At 46.9% G+C, this 22365-nt stretch overlaps 1 protein-coding gene across 1 annotated transcript in view; it reads left to right on the top strand.

Moving 5' to 3' along the window:
- The first annotated feature begins 19560 nt into the window (after nt 1–19560).
- The window catches only part of TOLLIP (toll interacting protein), a 73149-nt gene continuing 70344 nt past the window's right edge, over nt 19561–22365 (top strand). Inside the window, exon 1 of the mRNA XM_073574017.1 lies at nt 19561–19718. Within this exon, the coding sequence (XP_073430118.1) occupies nt 19686–19718 (33 nt within the window). The 5' untranslated portion in view covers nt 19561–19685. The remainder of the gene's footprint in view (nt 19719–22365) is intronic.

Below are 22365 nucleotides of genomic sequence, written 5' to 3'. Positions count from 1 at the left end.
TCAGATCTGGCAAAGGATTGCGAGTTATGCCACCTATACCTGCGATTTTTTTCAATCTCTGAACTCCATCTGCAAGAGTCTCCCATCGTGTCTGTGGTATTAATTCCATGGGAGAGTCATACACTTGTGCCACAGAATCCCTCACCAAATGCAGCAAAAAGAAAGTCTCTGTAGTGTCCCTTGCACGTCTCATTTTTAGACGCACCATAGGATCAATACAAATACTACAAAGTCCTACTGCCTCAAGACGGTTCAAGATTATAGTATCGGCTCCCTGATCCCATAATCTGAGAATCCATGCTAACAAAGGTTCTCCTGCTTGCTGCCTGTACCTGGTAGCTAATTCTGATAATTCTCCGGCTGTGTAATTCCTAGTTTCTTCGCTCATTGAAGCTTCTGCTCCTGTAGCTGCGTTTCCTGCATCTATCCTATCTCCACTACCCTGTGTGACTTCTCTCCTAGTTTTAGTAGTCACAATCGGTCTGGCTTGCTTTTCTTCCTCATCTGTTTCACTGTCATCCCATTCTAGCAATTCTGACCATTTCTCATGTGCAATCATGGTTCTAATCTGTGCAGTATGAATATCTGACACTGGCCGCTGTCTCCTCCTGCGCCTATTCACATTTTTCATTACATAAGCTTCAAAATTCCTTTGCATATTGTCATGCTGTTTTATTTGGTCTCTCAAGGCTGATTGCAAGCTAATCCTTTGCTCTAAAACTGTATGCAGCTCTAAACACAAATTGTCTATCTCCTCCTGTAATCTTTGGGACACTTGCACACAAATCCATCCAACGGCTGCTGCAGCTTTCTGCTCTTTTGCATCATACCTTGAGAGATCAAATTTGCCAGCCACATCAAGGGCTTTAGAGAAGTTCTTACATAAAAAAGGAGGGTACTGATTAGCAGAAGGTGAGACACAGAGAAAGAGATGTGACAGACCAGAGAGGACACGAGGACACGGAGATTAGACTATCTGAATAATGTAATGTATGAATAATGCCTGTTTCTGATTAATGCATATGTATTTATAGTTGTATATTGTTTATTATTTGATCTTATCACTTTATATAGTAAATCAATTTAGTAAATTCAATTTCTTGTGTGAGCATTTTCTTATTCATTACAATCCATTGGAACCCTTACAATACAAATCGGGACAGGGACGCGTGGATGCTGGCCGTAATTAAGAAGGAACGGCGTCAGACCAGTGGAATCAGCCACTGCATTATTCAGGGCAAATTCAGCCCATGGTAGCAAGGATGCCCAGTCATCCTGCCTGGCAGAAACAAAATGCCGCAGGTACGTGACCAAGGTTTGGTTGGCTCTCTCAACCAACTCGTTCGTCTCGGGGTGATAAGCGGAGGACAGGTTTAGCTCAATGCTGAGTAGGATGCAGAGCTCCCTCCAAAACTGGGACGCGAATTGGGGACCTCGGTCACTGACAATTTTGTCCGGCATGCCATGCAAACGGAGTACATGTTTTATGAACAGTGTGGCAAGACCACGAGCGGAAGGCAACCGCGCGAGTGGTACCAGATGCACCATTTTAGAAAAATGGTCGGTGACTACCCAGATGACCGTACTGCCACCAGACTTGGGCAGGCCAACCACAAAATCCATGCCAACCATCTCACAAGGTCTGTCTGCCACTGGCAGAGGATACAATAACCCAGCCGGCCTCTGTCTAGAGGACCTGATCCGCGCACATGAGATGCATGTGTGTCGCCCCTGAGGCTGTCGCCACAGAGGTACTGCACCTTCCTCTCTCTCCTAAGGTGTGGTACCCCACCATCCGGGTAAGGTGGGAACTCCTTTCGACACTCCAACACTCACACCCCACACAACAGGGTAGTTCTGCACAACCACATTGCGGCTCTTTGCTCAGAGGGTAGCAGAGCACCTTTGGTGGTTCCCTGCTTGGAACACTGGACGTGCTGGGAGGTGGGTGGAGTTAAGATACATAAAAGAGTGAGGTTCAGTCTGACAGAAGGTCAGGCAGGTAGGAAGTCACTCAGACAGGAGTGAGGATCCCTGGAAGAAGGGATGGAGGAAGGAGTGCTGCAGCTGCCTCAGTGATCTGAGCCAGCTGGCACAGGAAAGGAAAAGAAGGAGAAAGACGTAGAACTGAAACCTAAGCTTCCATAAGAAAGAAAGACAAGTACGGAATGAAGGAGTAGAGAGAACAGAGAGGACGTGGGTTAGAAGAGGAACCCTGTCTATAGGTTCTCAGCGCAAGGCCGGGGCCCGGTCCCCGAGGTTGTATGGACACTTATGGTTCTGCAGCAGACACCGGTGGAGTAGTTGGCTGTAAATGCACTAATCCCATCTAAGACTTGGGGCACAACAGCAATTGTATAGAGAGCCGGGACTCAGGAGAAGGGAGTCCCCGAAGCAGGCTACAGCTGTCTGCCGTACAAGTAAGGTTCTTGGGAACATCTGACAGGAGGAACTCCAGTGTACCACAGTACTGGACATCTTCACACTTCAAGGCGCTATAGAGGAGAGGTTCAGGAAAGGCACATGTCATGGTCACACGTGGCTGGACACAGCGCCTCCACAGGACGGAATTAGATGACACGCGTGACCCTGGATACACCGCCTCCAGTGGGGTGAATTTAAATAATAAAACGTGCAGCTGGATACGCCACCTCCAACAGGCGAATTTAGGTAATACACGTTAGTCTGGAAACCCCGCCTCCAGAAAGGCGAATTTAAACAATAAAGGGAAAACCTGGGTAACAATAACAATGGAGGGCCCTGCAGTAGGGAAACGGGGAAGTGGAGACCTCCTGCACTCCCCTGAGTCAGTGTCTCTACACTCCTATCGTTCCCTATGCCGGTTCTGCACCAGGCGACGCACAGGAACCTTAAAACCCTGACTCGCCCTGCACCTAAACCCTCACTAGGGAATTGGTCGGTGCGGAAACTAATCCCACCACTGCACTAAACACACATAAGGGAAAATGACAATACAGGGGGACACCACTTAGCTTTGCTCTGTTGCTTATGCTCCCCGCCACAGAGCCCACCACCTGCGTGCATCTTCTCCTTCAACAGGATCCATCACCATAACCGGATCCATCACCATAGTGCAGCCTTGGAGCAGAGTCCACCACCAGTTGCAGCTGCCCAGTAAACAGAGTCCCAAAGATGAGTCCAGCTTCTGCCAAAAAGTCCAGCATGCTTGAGACCAACTTTTCTGGCAAAAAGTCCAGCATGCTTGAGTCCAGCTATCAGCAACCAAGTCCAGCATGCTGAGTGCAACTCTCACCATAGTCGCCACTCCACCAAGCCATTCAAGCACTTCCTGCTGACACCATAAACTGCGACTCCACCACGCCATGCCAGCCCTTCTTGCAGAGCCCATCGTTGGACTCCACCAATCCATGCCAGCACTCCTTGCAGACTCCATAGCTGCCACTCGTCCCCTCTGGCTGGGCTGCCCAGGACTCTTGTTCACCTCCATCTTTCACCCAGGCTTACTTGTGAATGACTAACTGAAGACCTATCACCAACAGTGATTAATACACCTGACACTCTTTTATAGAGCATCACACCTGTTTTATAATTACGTGCACTTAACCAAAGAAACTAAAGTGCACTACTGCTCACCACCACCGGGGCAACTTAGAACAAATGACACCACAGTGCAATAATTCTAATGGCCACCGTAGGCAATCACACCACTTTGGCACACAGCCAAAGGAAAAAAAAGTTCAATTTATCCATTTAACTTGTCAGATCCAGCCTGGATCATGACAGCACATAAGTTGGCGGAGTGTGGAGGGGAGCTTTCCATCTTGCCAGAGGTTGACTGGGTCTCTGACCTGGAGGACACGGCACAGAAGCGGGCACTACTGACTGTGAGTAAAGCCTTGGAACTACATGACCTGGTGTCCTCCATTCCTTCCTGCGTCCGTCTGCCTGACACTGCTACATCCCCTGCGCCGGACACTACACCATCAAAGTGTCCCCACATCTACACTGCCCTGGGACAACAGCCCTGCCTGTGGAGGGCTATACCATCGTTGCTGCATCACACCATCTGTCCCGGAGGATCTCTTTGCAGCATCGGCTTAACACTTCCCTTGCCGACCACCACAGGTGGCGTCACAAACTATTCCATTCCATTAACTACATTACATTGACCCATTGATTTGGGCGCCAAGGGCCACGGTCCAGGTCACCGCTGCTGTGACACATCCCGCGACACCGGCCCGGTACCGAGTACCCCGCAGCCCTGGGAGGGCGACCCACATGCCTGTATGTATTCCTTCGTGTCTCAAGCCATGTGCGGCCACCAATAAGACCTTGCCAGGAGTTATGTGGTCAGCTTATTGCCGAAGTGACCCCCACCCTGGACGCGTGTGCCCATGCGAGAACCTCCGGCCGTAGCTGAGGAGGGACAAAGGTCTTGCCCGGCGGCACTGACTCGAGAGCAACTGGAGCCACGGTCCTAAAACTCTCAGTAGGGAGAATTAGCCGAGGCTCAGCCTCCTCTTCCTCCGCTGAAACCACCGAGCGCGAGAGAGCATCCGCACGGACGTTCTTCTCTCCAGAGAGACAGTGCAAGGTGAAGCGGAAGCGGGAGAAGAAGAGCGACCACCTAGCTTGACGAGAGTTCAAGCGCTGGGCCGTTTGTAAATAGACCAGATTTTTATGGTCCGTATACACCTGGAAGGGAAACCGGGCTCCTTCCAAGAGATGTCTCCACTCGGAAAAGGCCACCTTCATTGCCAGCAGCTCTCTGTCCCCGATGGAGTAGTTCTTCTCCACCGGTGAAAAGGTCTTAGAGAAGAAGAAGCAGGGATGCTTCCAACCTTGAGCATGCTTCTGGAAAAGGACTGCTCCTGCACCGACGGAAGCATCTACCTCTAGGATAAAAGGTTTATCCACATAGGGACAGTGTAAGATGGGAGCGCCAGCAAAATGGGATTTTAGAGACAAAAAGGCCTTGGAGACTTGTTCAGACTAAGCCTTAGGATTAGCTCCTTTCTTTGTGAGAGCAACCAAAGGAGCCACCAGTGTGGAGAAGTGAGGAATGAACTGGCGATAATAGTTGACGAACCCCAAAAAGCGCTGCACCGCTTTGAGTGAATGTGGTTCCTGCCAGTCCATTACCACTTGTAGTCTGGCCGGATCCATAGCCAACCCCTGGGCCGAGATGATGTAGCCCAGGAACGGCAAGGACTCCTGCTCAAACTGGCACTTCTCCAGCTTGGCGAAAAGAGAATTCGCCCGCAGACGGTCGAAGACCCTGCAGACGTCTCTCAGGTGGGAGGTCAAATCTGGCGAAAAGAAGAGGATGTCATCCAGATAGACCACCACCGAGGTAGTGAGCATATCGCGGAAGACGTCGTTAACAAAATCCTGGAAGACAGCGGGCGCATTACAGAGGCCGAAGGGCATGACCAGATATTCATAATGGCCGTCCCTGGTGTTAAATGCTGTCTTCCACTCGTCTCCTTCGCGAATGCGGATCAGGTTGTACGCCCCCGTAGATCTAATTTTGTAAAGACCCGGGCCCCTCGCAACCTGTCAAATAACTCAGAGATCAACGGAAGAGGGTACTTATTTTTAACCGTTATGGCGTTGAGACCTCTGTAATCAATGCAGGGTCGTAACTCTCCGCTCTTCTTCTGCACGAAGAAGGACCCTGCACCAGCCGGCGATACCGACTTTCTGATAAAACCTCTTGCCAGGTTCTCCCGGATATATTGAGACATAGCCTCCGTCTCAGGTAGTGATAGCGGATACACGCAGCCTCTAGGAGGTTCCGTGCCTGGCAATAGATCTATTGGACAATCGCAAGGACGGTGCGGCGGAAGCGTCTCTGCAGATTTTTTAGAGAAGACGTCCGCGTACTGATGGTACGGTTTGGGAAGCCCGGAGAGATCCGCGGGTACTTCAGTGGAAGCTACTTGAACACTGCCCTTCAGGCACCTTCCCTCACAGTCCTTGCTCCAACCCAGTATATTCCCCGAAGCCCAATCAATATGAGGGGAATGGCAACGGAGCCAGGGAACTCCGAGAAGCACCTGGTTGATGCCATCAGGACAAAATCTCACGGTGGGATGGTGACATTGAGAGACCGAGTGGTGCTGTCTGGTGGGTAACCTGAGATGGTAAAGGTGCACCATTAACCACCCTGATGGTCAGGGGTTGGGGCAGTAACACCAGAGGAATAGTGTGCTTTAGGGCGAAGGTCGAGGACATAAAGTTCCCTTCTGCCCCAGAATGCACCGTGACCTCTACCTCCCAGGTGGAAGCCCCGCTATCTAAGGTCCCTCGGAATACTTGTTTGGGGGAAAAGGGTATTAGTTAGACCACCACCTACGACCACTGGACGTGATTGTTTTTTCAACCGCAGAGGACACATGCTAGCTGAGTGACCAAACTGCTGGCACTGGTAACAACGTGCGGAGCTTCGCACCGGACGTGGCTTGGGGCCAGCGCGAGACACCTCCATAGGTTCAGAAGGTGTAAGCTCCTGAGTGGGAAATCTTAGCGGCTTGGAGAAGGTGGGAGCCAATTTAACCCGTCGTCTAGATTACGCACGTTCCAGCCCGCACTCCGTAAACCGGAGATCAATGCGGGTGGAGATGGCAATCAATTCCTCCAGACTTGTGGGGACCTCTCTGGTTGCTAGAGCATCTTTGACATGCTCCGCTAACCCTCTCCAAAACACAGGGACGAGTGCTTTATCAGGCCACTCCAGTTCGGAAGCCAATGTCCAGAATCGGACGGCATAATGGCTGACCGAGAGAGACCCCTGTGTAAGGGCCAATAATTGGAGAGCGGTGTCGTGCGTGATCCGTGGTCCCAAAAAGACCTGCTTCAGGGCCGTGAGGAACTGAGCAGCGCTCTGAACTACGGGGTCATCACGCTCCCACAATGGCGTAGCCCACTCTAACACCCTGCCTGATAGGAGAGAAACAATAAACCCTACCTTAGCCCGCTCTGTAGAAAATCGCATGGCCAGTAACTCAAGCTGGATAGAGCACTGACTCACGAAACCCCTGCAGGCGGTGCTGTCACCGGAAAACTTATCGGGCAATGGGAGGTGGGTTATTGTCGGCATAGGCGTGGACACGCGTGAGACAGCCTCTGCGACTGCCTGAGCAGCGGCCACTGTAGCATTCGCAGCTGAGGTGGAGCTCTCAATAGCCACCAACCTGCTCTCCAGCTGCCGAATGTACCTCTCTAGCTGCTGCAGGTCCGCCATTACTAGCCAGACCCTGGCACTAGTATAATGTTAGTGACGACGGAACGCACTAAATATTAAATAACAGAAAGTGCGTTCGCCGCCCGGGGTCCACCGTGCAGAGGTGTTAATCTGCTGCTATATAATGGCAGATGCGCTATATGGCGGTATAGCACATGCGGGTTATACTTCACCCGATGTGCGCTGGCGAGCTCTGTTAACCTCACAGAGACGCCTAAGTTATAAACATAAATGCCGAGACTGTTGACCGCACAGGTCTCAGCGGTGTGCACACATGGTATACGGTCACAGGACTAGGCCCAAGACTCAGGGTCAATGTCCGTCTAGACCTACCGTGCGTGTGGCTACCGCGGATGCCAATAAGTGCTGCTGACTGCAGCGCGGTGACCGACTCAGCCGCCACACGACAATGCCCAATGCATCTTACGCTAGTGCTGTAAGATGTTAACTGTGGCCTGTAGCGCGCCACAGACTGGCGCTGACTCTATGACTAAGTCCCCATCCACACATGTAATATCAGAGGGAAGGGATCTTAATGAGTCATTCGCAGGCACATGCATTCATCATCATTCACACAGATAGCAATTAGAGTCTATACTAGCGCATGGCCGAACGGCCATGCGGGCCTTTTATAGCCGTGCACTTCCGGGACCTTCCAGATCTCTGAGATGGACCAATCAGATCAGGAGAAGGACCTGAGCATGTGACTCCCGATCTCCACTGGGAGATCGTCTTGTGAGCATGCCCAGTAGCGCGGCGAGAGGACTTAGCCTCTGGAGTGGCTTGCTGCAGAGCAGGCTGCGCTACTATTGCTGGTCCAGAGGTGGCAGCAACAACCAGACCCAGACTGGTCTGGGCAGGGCGTCTGGATCGCCGAGATTGCTGTGCAGGTCCCTGAGAGGTCGGAGGGGAATGGGAGACCGCTGGCTGCATGGCTCTGGATTCCTTCTGTGAAGCTGCAGGAACCCGACGCCTAACATTAGGTATGAAAGTAGCAACTTGGTGCTTTGTAGTAACTTCAAATCAGCCCTAGAATCTCGGTATGTACCGACTGCCTGCTGCTGTGATGATCTCCTTTCCTTCAAAGTATGAAGAATCATGCTATGCATGCTGCGAACAAAGACAACTGTATGGTAATGCAAATGTCCTCTGATTGTCTGCTCCTTACAACACGTTCATTCTTGGAATATATTAGATGTTACTAGTTGTGGTAGGAAACAAATGTTTAATGTGGACAGATTGGACCCTACATGAGATTGGAGACAAACAAGACTATAGCTCCTACCTCACCGACCATGGATGCATGCCTGGATGGGGCACAAGCGTCCACCACTGGCCACTCTATTTACATACATGAGACACTTAGTACCTATGGGTCGCCTAACGTGAATGTATTGTTATATTATATGGTAGATTTTGTAATAAATCAGTCTGAAAATAGAATACCTTCTGTTCTGTCCTTACTAATGAACCGGGATTCATGTAGCGTATACAGGCAGCTAAACCGCTATACCGGGGGTCCAATAAGAAGACTGTAGGTTGAATCTGTGCTTTATTGAACATGATGGTATATTGGCGCGGTGAAACTACAAGCAAAACGTACAATACAATCAACAATCCAAACACTTTAAACCTCATATCATGGAAAAATTGAGCAATGATCCCTCCAGAATCAATACATAGAACCAAAAGAGAACAAAAAAGGAGCAAAAAGATCCAAAAATACAAATTTTATTTCAATAAATACAAAAATATCATATTAACACTATATAATGCACATAAGAGATACAGAGCACATATAAAGAGGTAAATACCTCACCTGGATGGACAAACAAGCATTGTTGTGGATAAGATAAATTGTATAGGGTCACAACATATAGGCCAAACACAGCATGAACTCATGTAGTGCAAATGCCAATTATGCACCATGTAAGGGGATATAGTAACATAACTCTTTCATAAGCAAAAACTTTTGCTCACATGATATTCATCCCCCTAGTGCGCCAGATGGGAAAGAGTATAAATCCCATGTGGCATAAATAAACGTCACAACATTCACAATACATATGATGTAAATATACCTGTCGTCATGCTGCCACCTGGTTGTAGACCTGTAACGCACCCCTACGTTACGGGTTTACCCCCTGCGTTACAGGTCTACAACCAGGTGGCAGCATGACGACAGGTCATCATATGTATTGTGAATATGTATTGTGAATGTTGCTTATGAAAGAGTTATGTTACTATATCCCCTTACATGGTGCATAATTGGGATTTGCACTACATGAGTTTGTGCTGTGTTTGGCCTATATGTTGTGACCCTATACAATTTATCTTATCCACAACAATGCTTGTTTGTCCATCCAGGTGAGGTATTTACCTCTTTATATGTGCTCTGTATCTCTTATGTGCATTATATAGTGTTAATATGATATTTTTGTATTTATTGAAGTAAAATTTGTATTTTTGGATCTTTTTGCTCCTTTTTTGTTCTCTTTTGGTGGTATATAATACAATCAGTCAGTATGGGTACATAGGAATACATAATATACATTACATAGATTACCTGCGCTAATAGCTAACCAGGGGAGAGCTAGCGAGGGTGATCTAGGACAGGGATTAGATGTGGGGAGCGTGATTACTTACCGACGATGCTGACGCAGGGGGAGAAGAGGGATGAGGTGCTTCTAGTATGCAAGCAGAAGGAAAATGGTGGACTGGAGGGAAATGGGCTGAGCTAACCATAATCCCTTGCAAACTTACCCATGATACATTGGGAATTTGGAGGGAAGCAAAAACTAAGCCAAAAACAGAAAAACACTGCGGTTATTACTTTGGCCACTAGATGGAGCCAAAACAATGAACATTAAATCTGTAGCAAACTGAGCATCATCGATATTCTGAGCAAATTACTGCATATATATTATCAAAAATAGATAGTCAAGAGTCATTAATTATGTCGGAGACAGAACACTCCCCGTCTGACATCGAATGGATGTCACTGTTCTTGTTCTCCGAAGACAACAATAGGACCAGCTCAGTCACTGGCCTGGAGAATGTCTTAGGTCCATCTCCTTTGGCCATCCTGAGTTCGACTTTGCGGACATTGCCATCTTTACTCGGGAATGTTGCAGTCACTAGTCCAAGTGTCCACTGGTTCCGATGGGCCTGACAGTCTTTAACAAGGACGAGGTCACCAATCCGAAGATTAGGCCTGGTAGATTGCCACTTTGTCCGTGGCTGCAGGGTAGACAAATATTGTTTGTGCCACCTGTCCCAGAATGTATTGGCGAGACTTTGTACCTGTCTCCATTGGCGCTTATAGAGGTCCTTAGCATTGAATTCTCCTGGAGGGGCTATGGATAGTCCTGCTTTCAGGGTGAGGAGAGTAGCTGGAGTCTTTGTATGAAGTGTTGACAACCGAGGGCGGATTTCAGCACCTAAGTCCTCTCTCACTAGTTCAAAGGTGTCTGGACAACGTTCCTCAGTGTACAATCATTCTCTTTCAGGAAGCTTCTGCGATCCGGCATAGATTTTCCTCTGAAGGCTCTGCATTTCAGGAGAGGATGAGGCTTCTGAGCGGGCACTGCTTGTCAGGTTCTTGTACCTTGGTCTCTGATTGAGAGCGGCCAGCAGACCTGTAATTGGAACTTGGAGAAGAAACATTAGTCTTGTGTACTGTCACAGATGTTCTGCGTGGGTTTGCAGCTGGTGGTGGTGCGGCGTATGACATTGCAAAGTCAAAGCTGGGATCATTTCTGAATGCCGCTTGATCGTGTATAAAGTCTACAAAAAACGGAGAAGGGAGGGAATGAAACACTGTGTTTGTATTTGTATGTGGAACCACATGTGAGCCACCTCTCCTGTAGATTGTAGGGCAACTTTTGGACTATAGGGTTAACACTTTTGGCTGTGTCAAGGTATGCAAGTCCTTGTAGATCACCTTCGCATTTGGCAACTAGGACCTCTTGTAGCAGGTCACCTAGCTCTCTAAGTTTTAGGAGACCTTTGTTAGATATTTTAGGAAAGTCATCAATTCTTTTGAACAAGGCTCTCTCTATGACCTATGCTGAGCCGTAACACTCATCCAGCCTCTTCCAGATCTCTTTGAGACAGATTTGAGGGTGATTTATGTTAATGTCTCTGATCCTTACTGCATGTTTGACTGACTCTTCTCCTAGGTATTTGACTAAGAGGTCTGTTATGATTGAGTCACCGTAGGAGGCAAAAACAGAAATGCTAGCTAAGTCCAGAAAACCAGAGAAGTTGGCAGCTATCGGATTGCAGACCCCTGAGCCTATCAACACAACTAGCAGTAGCCGTGGGGGGTTCCTACGATGCCCTAGACCCCTCGATCACAGCTGGAGAATTAAATAGGCCTAAAGAAAGAAAGGGGAAATCTAAACTGCCCCAGAGCAGACCCCAAAGCAATAGGCAGCCCCCAACATATAATGACGGTGAAGCAAGATGAAAATACTAACACAGACAGAAAGATAGACTGAGCAAAGACGGGGCCCAAGCTAACTAGATAGAAAAGGAAAGGAAGGCTGCTGTCTGCAATCCGTGAAAAACCCTATGAAAATAAGAGCCAACAGACTGACAGTGAAAAAAGGCCCTGAAGACGCTAGGCTTCAAAAAAGCTATGTCAGTACTCAGGAATATTCTGAAGACAGAGCTACAGGCAAAAAGAAATTCAGCTCACCCCAGCAGGGAATGGCAGAATACAGAAAAGCAAGGAAAGCAAAAAACAAAACAAAAATGCTAACAGGCAAAACAGAAAACTTAGCTTTAAGGAGCAGGAATCAGACTGGTGTCCTAGAAGTCCACAGAGAAATCACCCGCAGGGCAGAAGGGCGTCGGCAGCCTTATATCCAGTCCGTGACTCCACTCAGCCAGTCATCCTCATTAGGCTCAGGTGCCTGATAATCAGGCTCATTAGCTTCCTTTACCAGAATAGGGAGTTCACCAGACCTCAGTGACGAAGGGGAAAATGAACTCACAACAGAGGTCTATCTCTTCCCTGTGTTGCAGCCCCAAGTCTCTAGTAACATTTTGGAAGGAAGCTTTCCAAGCTCTGTAACCTTCAGCGTGGTCAGTGAATTTCATGAGTTCTTTAGTAACCAGATCTCTTCGTGTGAAGATCCTAGCAAGTTCTGATGTGAACCGGTTGTCAGCAGAGTATAATGGTGATGGGTCACCCTGATAGTGTTGTGAGGTGCGTTCATACCTGTTAGTATCCTCAGGATGGCGCCAGCTGGTGTCATATTGCTTTGGTCTAACGTGCGGTGTGTCAGCAAGGTGATTCACGTTGGTTACCTGGCGAGGGGCAAGGTAGACATTAGCAGAGTTGTTTTGCTCCACGTTTTCCTGGAGCTAAGCCTCATGATGACTCTCACTCGTTTCACTGGATGTGTCATGATCTTGGTTATAGTTTGGATGAGGAAGTTCATTTACATACTGAGATGTGCGTTGTGGTGAATCTTGCAGTGGCAGCTTCAGACTTGACACACTGCTACGGCTATGCAGCTCAGGGTTGTGCGCGGCTTCTATTGATTCTGCCTCGGCTAATGCTGCAGCAGCCTCTCTTTTTACTGCTAGGCTCTCCAAGGTGGCATCCACACGTGCCTTCTCTAACTGCGCCTTTCTCTCTTGATCATCTAGGCATGCTTTCTCTAATTTAAATTGCATCTCTTCTTCAGCATAGCATGCTCGCATTTTGGCGGCTTCCGCATTTGCGCGGGCAATGGCGACCGCGCTGCTGATGGATACAGTCTTTGAGGAGATGGATGTAGCAGATTTTGTCCTGTGTGATTTGTGGGACAAGGTGTCTTGGAGGGATGCTTGGCTGGCTAGAGATTGCTGTAGCTGTATTAGTCTCTGTGTAGCCGGTGACTTGAATCTCACTAGATGGATTTCTGCAATTTACTAGTTCCTGCAAGCTGGATGAAGGGCTGTATTTTCTCTGAATTGCACTAGCTGGATGGTGCTGTGTAACTGGCCTCTGCAGGATGGAAGACTCTTCTATCTCTGAGTTCTCACTAGCTGGCTACATGTTGTTTTACTGCAGTCCTGCAGGATGGAAGGCTCTTCTCTCTGTATTCCCACTAGCTGGAGAGCCGTCGTTTCACTGTTCTGTCCTTACTAATGAACCGGGATTCATGTAGCGTATACAGGCAGCTAAACCGCTATACCGGGGGTCCAATAAGAAGACTGTAGGTTGAATCTGTGCTTTATTGAACGTGAAGGTATACTGGCGCGGTGAAACTACAAGTATACATATAATACAATCAGTCAGTATGGGTACATAGGAATACATAATATACATTACATAATTACCTGCGCTAATAGCTAAACAGGGGAGAGCTAACTAAAGAGGGTGATCTAGGACAGGGATTAAATGTGGGGAGTGTGATTACTTACCGACGATGCTGACACAGGGGGAGAAGAGGGATGAGGTGCTTCCAGCATGCAAGCAGAAGGAAATGGTGGACTGGAGGGAAATGGGCTGAGCTAACCATAATCCCTTGCAAACTTACCCATGATACATTGGGAATTTGGAGGGAAGCAAAAATGAAACCAAAAACAGAAAAACACTGCGGTTATTACTTTGGCCACTAGATGGAGCCAAAACAACGAACATTAAATCTATAGTAAACTGAGCATCGTCGATATTCTGAGCAAATTACTGCATATATATTATCAAAAATAGATAGTCAAGAGTCATTATGTCGGAGACAGAACACCTTCCACTTTGTGACCTCTTCCTCACCTTCCCTCGCCTTTAATCCCTTTTTCTCTTCCTGCAGGCGCTCAGCAAACGTTCAGAAATGTCCTCAGTCACCAAAATTGTATCTGTAAGAAAAAGAAGCAAGAGAGGAGGGGGATGCAGCTGCAGTTGATCTTGATCTCTCTCAGTAAGGCCTCATTCAGATGTCAGTGATTTTTCATGGGTGCAACACAAAAAAGGGTCTGAGTTTCATCAGCGTTTTTCATCTGAGTTTCATCAGTTTTTTGCATCCGAGTTTTATCAGATTCAGTTTTTCCCATCAGTTTTCATCCGTTGCTTTCACTAAAGGATACATAAGTTATATATCACTAGATTGGTGACCACAAAGAGTAACGAATGATCACAAAAGATGGTACTTAAAGGTTAAAATATTGTTTTATTAATTTAAATAATTAAAACAAAACATACAGTTGGAGAGGTATTAGATCAAGTTAAAGAAGGATCTAAATGCCATGGGGTATTCCAATGCAATGGACACAATAAGGGTAGATATAAATCAATGTGTAAATTAAAATAAGATGCACAATATAATAATGAGCTTATCTGGAATATATAAGATTAAAGGAATATGAATTAGCTACTAACAATATGAGACAATTACAAATCCTCAAAAGTACATAATGTGCCTATTGTACAAAGGCTTATAGTGATATGCTTGTCAACAAAAGAGTAGCTCTGAGCTAAATATCAAGTTCCTAGGTGAATCCTATGCTGCCAGCATGTGCCTGTATTAGCTGCACCATATAATAACTTTGCCCAAAATGATTAGTGCCAAAATGGCATAATGTGCCTGATATTGACCACGTGGAGAATCCCCCGGCGTCCCTCTGCCCCAACGCGCATTTCGCAATGCTTCTTTGGCAGGAGGGAGAAATAAATTGCAAAGTTTTTCTGATCCTTTGTAATGTTAATCACGGACAGTAGAATGCACACTGATGCCGTCCGTGTGCAGTATGCCATTTTCACGGACCCATAGCATCGTAATGACAATTGTTATCTTTGACATAGATCAAAAATGGACACGTCTCCATGATTTGTTTTTGCAGACATATGGTCAGCAAAAAAACTGTAGACTTGTTCAATGCATGAAAATCACAAAAAGACAATGCATGTGAAAAATGGACGTCTGAATGAGGCTTTATGAATTTTGCAAGGAAGAGAAGCAGAAGTGGGGAGATACAATATTAGGCCGGGGTCACACTTGCGAGAAACTCGCATGAGTCTCGCGTCTCAATACCCGGCACTCGGGACCGGACTGTGCGGCTGCATGTTTTTCTATGCAACTGTGCGATCCGGTCCGAGCGCCGGCGGCAGTGCCGGGTATTGAGACGTGAGTTTCTCGCAAGTGTGACCTTAGCCTTACCATCACACAAGGGAGAACCCTACCACCTGAGAATGACTACATATTCTCAAAGGATATGGAGAGGGATGGATAATACTTGTATGCTAATCATAGGAATAAATGGTGTAAGCATAGTTTCCCCGCATTTTCTCTATAAGGATACATACCCACAATGAGCTTTTGGTGAGTTTTTCACGTTGCAGAATTTCTGCACGTATTATTTGAATTAGGTTACTTGCGTTTTTTCATTGCGTTTCTGTGTGGGTTTTCGTTGTATTTTTGACACTGCGCCTTTTTGTCGCTTTCTGGTGTGTCATGCTTTCAATAAACCTGCTTTTTTTTAATACTTCCTAATTCTTGGCTTTGCAATAACGTGACTGATATTCCGTACTTAGCTGGGGATTACAGCGTTTTTGATCGGCTTCCACTGCAGAAATGCACTAAGAACGTATTTGCATTTTTTACTTGCGGATTTCCCGCCCCTAATGCAAGTCTATGGCTTGTGGGATTATGTGTGGTGATTTATAACTACTATATAACCCACTGCAGAAGATTGCAAGGTCGCATAGCAATAAAACAGAAGGCTGCAGCAAATACGGAGGAAAAAAGCAAACTTCACATTGTCTGGGCATGAACAACGTATTTCCCAAAGTGGCTGTGTCTGTAGCCCTTGCGGTTAGTAGAGCGACCATGCTCGTGTGCTACTAAAAAGTTTGAGTCCCCGCGGCGGCATGTCTCACGGCTGTCTGACAGGCGCAACACATGTAGGGACTATCTAACAAACAGGCAATCCTGCATATGCTGTGGATGTTGAACAGCCGTGACACATGCAGCCGCGGGGACTCGAATACACTTTTTGATCGAAATCCCTCTTTTAGCACCCGAGCATGCTCAGATAACACCTTACGGGAGCACGTCCGCTCATCACTGCTTGCGAGAGACCAAGGAGATCTTGCTGAAACTGCGAGCGGCATTTTATTCTGCTCGGCAACAGCTGAACAGATTGCAGCTGAACAAGGATGTCAGTCGGGCACAATGCCCATTCAAACAAAATGTAGTTGGGACCAAAGTAGGAAAGATGGATATTAGAATGTGCCTGTTTTCTGCTTCCAAAGCACTTGGAACGAAAATATCCACATTCTAATATAATTCCACGCTTCCTATAAAAAATGAATAAAGTACATGCTCTCATATGGCAAGAACTGCAATGTGGCTTTCTAAGCAGTCTGTAAAATATGCATGATCACGAGGGATAGACTGGTATTTTCTGTGTCACATAGGAGCCGTTACACAGGATTTCTTGTGTTTGGGAACGAGATCAGACTAGGACAGGACAGGCATAATTGTAACATACGGTAACTAATAATGTAAGCTTATGGGAGAAGAGCTAAATGGCTGCCAGACACTAATGTCATGGCTTATCTTTCAAGGACTGGAAACAACAATCTATCTGCTCTTTGGTTAGTGACAGTCAGGATCGCCCTGTCCATATTACAGATGTGTACATTTGTGCAATCCAATGACAAGTATCTAATATTTTATTCCCAGTTATTCAAAGGATCAAACTGTCAAGTAAAGAGGACGTCTGGGGACAGGCGACCATTACATATCATGTCCACTGTATAAATAAAAAGGAAGAATAATTTTTAATTTATATGCTGTTAAAAGATCACGTGAAGAACTCTGATGACATTTCCCAACATAGAATAGCGCCAACCGGTGTTCAAAGTGTATAGTAATATGCACCTCCACCTAATGAGATGATGCCACTGGACACACATGCTCAGTCGCTCCTCAGTCTCTTCTCTGCATAGTGATACTCTGCTCTGAGCACTAGGCCTAATGTTATCCTATAGGGCAGCTCACATCTGCGATTATTTTGTCATGCCTAAACAATGGCAGCATGTTGCAATTGCACCTGATAGTCAGATCACATGCACCCATATAAGTCTATGGGTGCATGTGAAACATCGCGCTGCACTCGGATGTCACCCGAGTGCAGTGCAATTCCCGCGAACACTGGCTCCTTCGCACCTGTGCTGTGATTCTCTGATGCGAGAGGCTCAGAGCACAGTAGCATGACTCTCGGATCATGCTTCCAGTAGAGCTGGAGCCGAATGTCAATAGCATGTCACATCCGATGTTCTCGCATGAGATGCCATACGCTAATGATACTCTGACCTGAGCAATTGGGAATGGCAGCTATTCATTAATAAGGCTGATGTTGGATGACTGTTGGCCAATGCTGCTTCAGCCAATCGCCATCCCAGCCGATTCTCCCATACACAGGAGCACTCACTTGGCCAAGCACTCTAATTTATCCTCCATGAGAAAGATGCCGAACTGACACGTTGACCGGCAGTTTATCTCAGGGAACACAATGTGGTCGGCAGTCTGAAATCTCATAAGCGCGATGGACATCTCTCCTGAAGATCAGTCGGCCTGCACCCCCATACACATTTGAATCAGCTGAACCTGCCGATATTGGGGGTTCCTCCGACATAAGCCTAACTTGTACGGGGGCCTTAATGCTGTCTATACACATTAGATATCGATGGGTTTGGCCGATGGTCTGACGTGTATGGGGGTGCAGGCCATATTATGGTCGGGAGAGATGTCAATCAGACACGTCCGATCTCAGGCTGCAGATCTCATTCTTCTCACTTAGATTAGCCGCCGACTCTTATAGAGAACACAAGTGTACGGACTGTGGGAGATCCGGCTGACATGGCTGTCAGTGGAACGATGAGTTGGCCGACAGCCATCTAATGGCCATTTAATGTGTATGGAGGTCTGTACACAAACAGTTATCGGACCAATTTCTCTCCAGTCACGCAGATGATGAAATTGGTCTGAGTTTTCTATTCACACCAGTAGTATTGAGCGAGTATACTTGCTGCTCGGGTGTCCTCCGTGTATTTTGGCGTGCTCGGAGATTTAGTTTTTGTCGACGCAGCTGCATGATTTGCGACTGCTAGACAGTCTGAACACATGTGGGGATTGCCTGTTTGTTAGCGAATCCACACATGTATTCAGGCTGTCTAGCAGTCGCAAATCATGCAGCCGCGTCGACAAAAACTAAATCTCCGAGCACGCCAAAATACTCGGAGACCACCCGAGCATGCTCGGGAAAACCCAATCAAAGAGTATACTCGCTCATCACTACACATCAGCAGATATTCTGGTCTTCTTCATCAGTTGTAATTGTCTTAAATGAAACCCTTCCTATTCCTTACAGTAGATTTATCTTTCAGATGTCTGTTTACACCCTACATTCACTGCTAGATCCATACTTGACAGATTTCTGTCAGACTGAATGGCCGTGCACACACCAACAGTGGTCTGATTGGGCAGATATTGTTCTGTATCTATCCTGCATTTAGAAGGGCATCGATATGGGGCAACTGGTTGTACTTTCTGTGTATAATGAAAGATACAAACCCCTATCATGGCCGTCACACGGCCGGCAGCAGCGGTGCCTGACCACAGTGATCTCTTTCCCAGAGGTGTCTGGCATTTTGATTGGACTAATAGCTACTTTTACATCAACTATGATTAAATCTGCCAGCTTCCCGGTTCGGTGCAGACGTGATCAGTACCATACGTGCAGTATCGCCATTCATGGACGGATATTGTGGGATGGCACTTTTGCAATTTACTGCGTATTAAAATTTGCATCTGTCCTTGAGCTATTATCACTTTTAATGATAGCTTGCTGCCTAGGAGACCGACCACCTCTGCTCTCTATTCTGTAAGTGCGGCTCGGAAGGTACCAGAACCATACTAGCCAGCTTCAAAACAAGTGCTTACAGGCTCAATAGAAAACACCTTGGAAGCCCTGCATATGCTCTATGTGCTGGCTAGCAGAGGTGGTCGGTCTCCAAGGCAACAAGCTGCAAACAAAAGTGTTAATTTCTCAGGACCGGCTGCAAATTATAACAAGCAATAAATTGCAAAATTGCTTGTATTTATGAGCACTATCCAATAATATCCATGTATGAAGACGGTAACCATTTATGTAGGCACCACGCAAACACTGGCTCCATATTGTACAAGCTGAGCAAGGATGTACATGTGAAAATGACTGTGCGCCAGCCTCACGATACAGGCATGTCACAATACGAAGGGTACCAAACGAGAAGCCTCCCATCAGCTGTGGCGACACTGTCCGTGCACATAAAGTTATTGCTGCTCCTCGGCCGATGCTCCCTTTCTGCGCCTGCGCAGCTCGCCTTGTCATGTGACCGTGGTCAGACGGCGCAGGCATAACAGGAAGTGTCCGAGAGAGAAGCGGAGAGCAGAGTGGAGACAGCAGCCGCCCGAGAACCATGGCGACCAGTGTCAGCACGCAGCGAGGACCGGTGAGAGGACCTTATCACAGGGGAGGGCAGGCTGGAGGGATGTTACAGCCTGCGGAGGACAGCTGCTGGGGGACTACAAGTCCCAGCATGCCTCCCATTACAGCCTGTGGTGATTGTACTGTGGGCTGTAGTTCTTTATTTCCTGGAGGAAAGGTGACTCATGATGTAGTAAGGCGTTTCTGGTGACTACACGTCTGTGGCAGAGCCTCCATTCATTGGTGGCAGTGCTGCCCTGGGCTCCTCAGTCCCCATCAGCACTTATCGCTCCACTTGTGCTATGCATCACGAAGATGAAGTTGGTTTCTTATTTGGCATTTTCCCCCTGTTTCTTATAGGTTAACAACAAAAAATAATCATCACAATAATAACCTACAATGCAGCGAGGCGCCCTGATGTGAATACACTTAGAAACCGCTACAAAAACTATACAACTGGCACAAAAATGGGCACCAAAGGCCGTTAATGAAAGGGTTAAATGACTTTGGGCCACTGATACCACACTGCAGACATATAGAGCAGGGAGCCCCACATCAAAAGCAGGTCTCTCCAGCCTGGCCCAAATGGGTTCTGGGCATCAGAATTGGCATCAAAGTGGGAAAAGAGCCCGTTTTCACAGTTTTGAATAAGTGATGTTTTTAAGGGGTTAAATGACTTTGGGCCACTGATGTCACACTATGAATACACAGACAGTGATGCCCTGCATTAATCCCAGGTCCCTCCAGCCTGGCCCAAATGGGTTCTGGGCATCAGAACTGGCATCAAAGTGGGCACACATCAGTTGCTTATTCAAATCTGTGAAAATGGGCTCTTTGATGCCAATTCTGATGCCCAGAACCCATTTGGGCCAGGCTGGAGGGACCTGATTTTGATGTGGGGCTCCCTGTTCTATATATCTGCCGTGTGATATCTGTGGCCCAAAGTCATTTAACCCTTTCATTAACGCCCTTCGGTGCCCACTTTGATGCCCATTTTTGTGCAATTTTTATAATTTTTGTCGCTGATTTTAAGTGTCTTCTCATCAGGGCGCCTCACTGCATTGTTTTATTATTGTGGTGTTTATTTTTTGTTAAACCTATAAAAAAAAAAACAAAAACCAACTTCAGCTTCGTCTATGCACCATAACTTTTTATTTTCCGTCAGCGCGGCCGTATGAGGCTTTTTCTTCTCTTTGCAGGACAAGTTGTCGTTCTGAATAACTTCCTTCATTTTACATAAAAAAAAAATTATACTGGAAAATAGGGAGAATTGCATGAGTGGAGGTGACGGCGCTCATGCAAAAAGAGTGCTGACTAGTCTGGAGTCCAAAGCCTCATTAGCATAGGGAAGGCGGAGGTTATATTTTGCTTTTTAAGCATTTAACTGATTTATGTTATACAGGGCTGGTTATGGAGGGAGTATAATCACACATAGCTTGATGCTACTGGGTTGGAGGGCACGGGGGACCTGACAGGTTCACTTTAAGTCCATCGAGTTCAACCTATAGCCTAACATGTTGATCCAGAGGAAGGCAAAAACCCATTAAGCAGATGCTAACTGCCCCATATTAGAGGGAACCTGCCACCAGAAAAAACCCATTATTAATCTGCATATATGGGGTTATTATGCAGGTGAATAGCGTTACTGACATGCCAGGAACACACACGTAGCCGAATGCTGCAGGGAAAAAATGAACTTTACTCCCCTCCCACCGTTCCAGTTTCAGTCATGAGGGCAGCGGCAGCGCAGGTTTAGTCACCGCTCTGAGTATACAGAGTGGCCAATGTAACTGCACCCTCGGCCCTGACTAACAGTCGGCCCTAAGCAGAGCCTGTGTCAGGGGCGCAGTTAGTCGTTGCTCTGTATATATAGATCGGTGACTGAACCGGCGCCGCCCCTGTGGCTGAAACCGGAACGCTACTGAAGAGAATAAAGTTAATTTTCTCCCCACAGTGCTCAGCTAAGTGCAGGCGCCGGGCAGGTTAGTAATGCTATCAACCTGCAGGTTAACCTGATATCTGCAGGATAATAGTGTTTTTTTTTTTTTTTCTTCTGTTCACAGGTTCCATTTTAAAGGAAAAATTCCTTCCCACGTCCACATATGGCTATAACATTAGTTCCCTGGAATCAACATCACTTCACAATATCTAGTCACCATAACATATGTTTCAAGAAAGGCATCCAGATCTTTCTTGAACTTTTGTAGTGAATGAACCATTACAACATCATATGGCAGAGAGTTCCATAGTCTCATTGCTCTTACAGTAAAGAATCTGCATCTGTTATTGTGATTAAACCTTCTTTCCTCCAGACGTAGTGGACGCCCCTTTGTCCCCGTCACAGGTCTAAGAGTAAAAAGGTCATTAGAAAGGTCTTTGTATTGTCCCCGCATATATTTATACATTGTAATAAGATCACCCCTAAGCCTTCGATTCTCCAAACGAAATAATCCCAAGTGTAATAACCTGTCTTGGTATTGCAGACCCCCTAGTGCTCTAATAACCTTGGTCGCTCTTCTCTGCACCCGCTCCAGTTCAGCTATGTCTTTCTTATACACCGGAGACCAGAACTGTACACAGTATTCTAAGTGTGGTCGCACTAGTGACTTATATAGAGGTAAAATTATGTTCTCCTCATGAGCATCTAAGCCTCTTTTAATGCATCCCATTAT

This window comes from Dendrobates tinctorius, unplaced genomic scaffold (genome assembly GCF_039654945.1).
Source record: "Dendrobates tinctorius isolate UK_male_01 unplaced genomic scaffold, ASM3965494v1 ptg000037l, whole genome shotgun sequence".
NCBI lineage: Eukaryota > Metazoa > Chordata > Amphibia > Anura > Dendrobatidae > Dendrobates > Dendrobates tinctorius.
The sequence above is the reverse complement of the archived record's forward strand: the minus strand, read 5'-3'. Positions and strand labels throughout refer to the sequence as shown.